The 5,000-nt window shown below is 44.3% G+C and overlaps 2 protein-coding genes across 8 annotated transcripts in view; one reads left to right on the top strand and one right to left on the bottom strand.

The window, feature by feature from the left end:
• Window positions 1–1,036, bottom strand: part of sgip1b (SH3GL interacting endocytic adaptor 1b) — a 40,461-nt gene extending 39,425 nt beyond the window's left edge. For all 6 annotated transcript variants that reach the window (XM_035635706.2, XM_035635708.2, XM_035635709.2 and 3 more), the window contains exon 1: window positions 772–1,036. The gene's annotated coding sequence lies outside the window, so the exon portion shown is untranslated. The remainder of the gene's footprint in view (window positions 1–771) is intronic.
• The window catches only part of LOC118311687 (phosphatidylinositol 3-kinase regulatory subunit gamma), a 6,924-nt gene extending 2,650 nt beyond the window's left edge, over window positions 1–4,274 (top strand). For both annotated transcript variants that reach the window (XM_035635722.2, XM_035635721.2), the window contains exons 2-10: window positions 578–689; window positions 814–912; window positions 1,032–1,212; window positions 1,342–1,458; window positions 1,570–1,712; window positions 1,812–1,988; window positions 2,124–2,198; window positions 2,306–2,476; window positions 2,582–4,274. In XM_035635722.2, the coding sequence (XP_035491615.1) occupies window positions 578–689; window positions 814–912; window positions 1,032–1,212; window positions 1,342–1,458; window positions 1,570–1,712; window positions 1,812–1,988; window positions 2,124–2,198; window positions 2,306–2,476; window positions 2,582–2,855 (1,349 nt within the window). In that variant the 3' untranslated portion in view covers window positions 2,856–4,274. The remainder of the gene's footprint in view (window positions 1–577; window positions 690–813; window positions 913–1,031; window positions 1,213–1,341; window positions 1,459–1,569; window positions 1,713–1,811; window positions 1,989–2,123; window positions 2,199–2,305; window positions 2,477–2,581) is intronic.
• Window positions 4,275–5,000: the final 726 nt, after the last annotated feature.

Here is a 5,000-nt window from a genome sequence, read left to right as displayed (position 1 = left end):
GGAAAACTTATGAGGGTTCTGCAAAGCGTGCAGTGATTATAAGATGGGAGGGGTCGTCCGAGAGGCCAAAAACACGAGTTATGGTCTTATTTAATGCTTCACGTGCCGTTCGGGACACTGCCCAAAGTTTAGATACTGGGCTTTAATCCACTTTTTTTATAACAGGCAATTGAACGCCAAAAAATGAGAATATTTGTAATAATAAAAGAAGACGTGTTGCATAGTTGTTGACTGATTGTGCCCGGTAAAGAGGAGTGACTGCCACATTTCCTTTTTTCAGTGCTAACCACTCTTCAGATCTGGTAACGATTTAGCAAGTGATAGAAACATGCCTGGGCTTGTCCTCAGATCTTGATATAGGCTCCCTCAAGCAAAGGTGTCACAGGGAGTGTGTGTGTGTGTATGTGTTGTGGTGGGGGTGGGGGGTTACAACGAGAGCACTAGTTCCATCACACACTCATTGCAGCAGTTATGGAGTTAAGGAGTCTCATTCACAGTAATAAACTAGATAAGAAACCAATATCCCTGATCCGCCGTATTTAGTATTCTCACGAGTCGTTCGTTTTCTCGCCTGCAGCTCTCCCTCCCAGGTCAACAAAGCCAGTGTCTTCCACCATGAATAACAACTGCCATTCACCACCTGCATATTCGCTACAGGACGCTGAATGGTACTGGGGAGACATATCCAGGTAACTAAACTTAAAAAAAGTCCCATAGCAACACCCTTACAAAAGTCTGATAGTTAACATGTTGTACGGTTGTTTAACATACCTGCGCGTCAGATCCCTGAACTGTTGACTGCTTCTCCCCCAGGGATGAGGTAAACGAGAAGCTCCGAGACTCCCCCGACGGCTCCTTTTTGGTGCGCGACGCATCCACAAAGCTGCAAGGGGACTTCACGCTGACATTAAGGTAAGCAGAGGGAGAAGAGCACCGTCGTGTACCATCGATGTCCCGTCACGAATACAATCAAGGATTTTTATTTTAAGCCAATTATCTAATCATCTCTGGGCTTCGCTGCTGTTTCACAGGAAAGACGGACACAACAAACTGATCAAAATATATCACCGCGACGGGAAGTACGGCTTCTCGGACCCCCTCACGTTCACTTCGGTAGTGGAGCTCATCTGGCACTATCAGCACCATCCTCTGGTGGAATACAACGCCACACTGGATCTGATGCTCACCGATCCTGTGTCCCGCTTCCAGCAGGTTAGTTTCGTTTTTCAGCAAGAACGTTGATCAGTCTGCAAAAGTGTGATGATGGGGATTATTTTGTTTGTTAAATACAGAGCATTGTGAATTGTATACAAATGGCTAAAGTTGAATTTTTGACTTTAGGTAAAAGAAGACAATGTTGATGTCGCCGGACGAAAGCTGAAGGAGGTCCACGGTCAGTATCAAGAGAAGTCGAGGGAGTTCGATTGTCTTTACGAGGCCTTCACAAAAACCTCACAGGTAAAAAAAACAAAAAAACAACTTATTTTCCAAATGGCAGAATTTATGTTATCTCAAGTTGTCGGACTCCCGTGATTTTCCTCTCATTGAACGTTATTCGCTGTGATGCAGGAAATCCAGATGAAGCGAACGGCAATTGAGGCCTTTAACGAGACAATGCTGATCTTCGAGGAGCAGTGCCGTGAGCAGGAGCGCTACGGAGAGGAGTTTGAACGGAACAATCAGTCTGAGGCAGACGACACAGATCTGGAGAGGTACTTCATTACATCATGCCCCCCCCAATTTAGATGCATGTTAACTTTTTTTTACCTGAGCTCTGCCCAGACCAATGACCCTTAACTTTCCCTCCATAGCTTTCTGATAAATTATGAGAAGCTGAAGTGTCGGCTCGGGGAGATCTACGACAGCAAAATCCACCTGGAGGAAGACTTGAGGACGCAGGTGGAGGACTACAGGGAGACGGACAGGAAGATGAACAGCTTGCGACCCGACCTCATCCAGCTACGCAACATCAGAGACCAGTACCTCAAGTAAGCAGCGTTACGAATATTGTCCACAGGAAATCACTCCAAGCTGTTTAAAGGGAGGAAATGTGCAGTAGCTGTTGTGCAATGTTTAATAATTTTATGTTAAAATTAAGCATTCCTTTCCACTTGGCCTTGCAGCTGGCTTAATCACAAAGGCGTACGGCAGAAACGCATAAACGACTGGCTGGGGATACAGAGCGACAGCCTCGATGAGTAAGTTCCAAAAAAAATGACTTTCCAAGAGGAAACATTGAAGAATGTGACTAATAACTCGTGCATAAAACACAGAGTTGTTACAGTATTCCTCTTGTTTTTCCCAGCACGTACGTGTTAAAGGGAGACGAGAAGAACCTGCCACATCAGGACGAGACAAATTGGTTTGTCGGCGAAATGAGTCGGACGCAGGCCGAGGAGATGCTCGAAGGTAAAGCTCCCGGAACGTTCCTGATCCGCGAGAGCAGCAAACAGGGATGCTACGCCTGCTCGGTCGTGTAAGTATCGTTTTGTAAAAGTAAAGAATGGACCAAGATGAATATTAAAAGACAATGTAAGTGCGTGACATTCAGTGATGGGATTTTTCCTTTTTTTTGTCTCAGCGTGAATGAAGAAGTGAAGCATTGCATGATCTACAGCACACCACACGGATACGGCTTCGCCGAGCCCTACGACGCCCACTGCTCCCTGAAAGACCTTGTCCTGCACTATCGCCTGCACTCTTTAGCGCAACACAATGACGCCCTGGACGTGCGGCTGTCGCATCCAGTGCACGCCAAAGCTGCAGCCATGCCTTCTCAGCGTATAGAGGAACACAAACTCATACAAACTCCTAAACACACGGCGGGGCTGCCGCCTGCAGCTCCAGAAATGTAATCCAACGGAGAGAGAGACACAAAAAGGACATGTTTACTGTATCCTGTGAGAAACGACTGCATCCGAAGGTGCATTGTGTAAAATTTTGCACTACAGTGATTCCATCGGTTTTTTGTGAATGATATTTTCACAGATTGAAGTGGGACCGGAACTTGAATGTCAGCTTGAACTTTGTTTTTTTGTTTGTTTGGTTTTTTTTTTCAAGAGACTGTTTAAGCTTTTTTCGAAAAGTCAAAACTTTGTACTTCATTTAGTGCCGTTTGTTTAGTGGACGCTTTCGGTAGGGATGTTGACAACCAGAATTGCTCACTAACGTCAGGTGCTGCACCTTTGTTTGACTTTCAACTCGAGTTTATGTTGTTTAGAGTTGTCCTTTTACCTAGTTTAACTGAATTCAGTTCTGAAAATTTGACCAATACGTTGGATATATATTAGGTTGCTACTACTCAATGCGTTTGGGGTTTGTTTTTTTTTGGGGGGGGGGGGGGGGGGGGGGGGGTTAAAGAGTTGATGTAAACAGGCTGATTCCGTCATGGTGGACCAAACCATTTTTGTGTAAATGCCTGGTGTGAATATGTGAAGAGTCATGGTGCACCTTGACCGTTTGCCCCTTTCTTAATAGACATTCATATACAGTGGATTATTATGTAGCATTAACATCTTGTAGAATACCATTGTAAGAGCATACTCGATGTTATACCCATTGACCAAAGCACTTAATAGTGATCAAAACGACATCCCTGTTTTAGTCCGGTAAATGCATTTGGGCAAGGGGAGGGCAATTTATGTACACCTGCTGATGTGCTGATCAAAACATAATCTGAAGTACTGTATGTTATATTCTGTTACTCAAAGAAGTATAAGCTTTTTGTATTCTATATATATTTTTTCTATAAACATGCCACAAGATGAAAGCTTGAAGAACGTGCAATCCAACAGTATTTCTATTGTTGCAGTGAATGACGACGATGATGGCGGTGAAGGTATTGCTGTTATGAGAGGTTGACATTTGCCACAAAAAAAATGCACTCTCTTTGGTGGTGTCAGTGTGATGTGGCCTCCGATGTTTGTGTGAACTGCCAGAGGTCCGGATGTATCCTGCCTCCATTACTTGAACTGTGGCATTGCTCAAGCTATGAATGTTTTTTCATGACATGCAGCCTACATAGCTTAAGAGGAAAGGAATCCATGTTGAACTTGGCACATTTTTCAAGTTTGAGGACAATAGATACTCTGTACAGAGAAACTGTAAAATGTATTTCTGAGGTTTGGTTTATGGAAGGAGGGTGATTAAGCCTCTTATGAAAATATAACTCCACTGGGGGATTGAGGAAACTCCTCGGGTGAAGCTAAGCAATGTGAGATCCTGACCTTTTTCTTGCTGAAAGACAATAAACTGATGAGGGTTTTGTCAACTTACATCCTCCGCTGCTTTTTTTACTCACAACCCTGCGCTGAAACCCGGCGAGCAATTCACAACTATCTTTGTATTCTTTTTCCAAAGTCATATTTTTAGTTTTTGTGACATTTGTATAATAATGACTAGTTTTCTAACATTTACCATCTCTCTCCATGAAACCATTGCACTCTTGACGAGTTTACTCTCGGGGAAGCAGAGGTAGGAGGCAGCGAGGGTACAGCAGGACACGCTGTGGACAGATGGAAGAGAAAGGAAGCGATAAAGACAATAGCAGGATATGTGCAGGCCCTGTTCCCGGCTCAGTCTGGCCGCCGTTGGAAGTATTAAACACACTTCAACGGGAACATGCAATATTTTTTTTTAAATGACGCTCCTGTGAAAGGAATGCAGCTCAACTGTAAACACTTGGTACCAGCCAGCTCGAGAGCAGCTTGAGTTTTGTCTCCCAAACTTTTATCGCACAGTCAACACCGAAGTTGATTATTTTTTTGTTCTGATAACTTCGCAAAAAAATTAACGTGTTCCAGTTTTCGACCAAACTCGAGCTCCATCTACAAAGAAGCACTTTGCGGATATATGTGGACGCCGATGTCGACGGTGGTGATGATGATGACGTTGACCTTGGGTGACTCCATCGTTGGCCCTCCGTGACCACGGCAACAGGTGTCCTCTTTCAACCATCACATAAGGTCTGCGTTAGGTAGGGATTAATGAGGTGCAGAGGC

The sequence above is a fragment of the Scophthalmus maximus genome, chromosome 5 (genome assembly GCF_022379125.1).
Source record: "Scophthalmus maximus strain ysfricsl-2021 chromosome 5, ASM2237912v1, whole genome shotgun sequence".
NCBI classification, from domain to species: domain Eukaryota; kingdom Metazoa; phylum Chordata; class Actinopteri; order Pleuronectiformes; family Scophthalmidae; genus Scophthalmus; species Scophthalmus maximus.
This window is presented reverse-complemented; position numbering and strand designations above follow the sequence as displayed.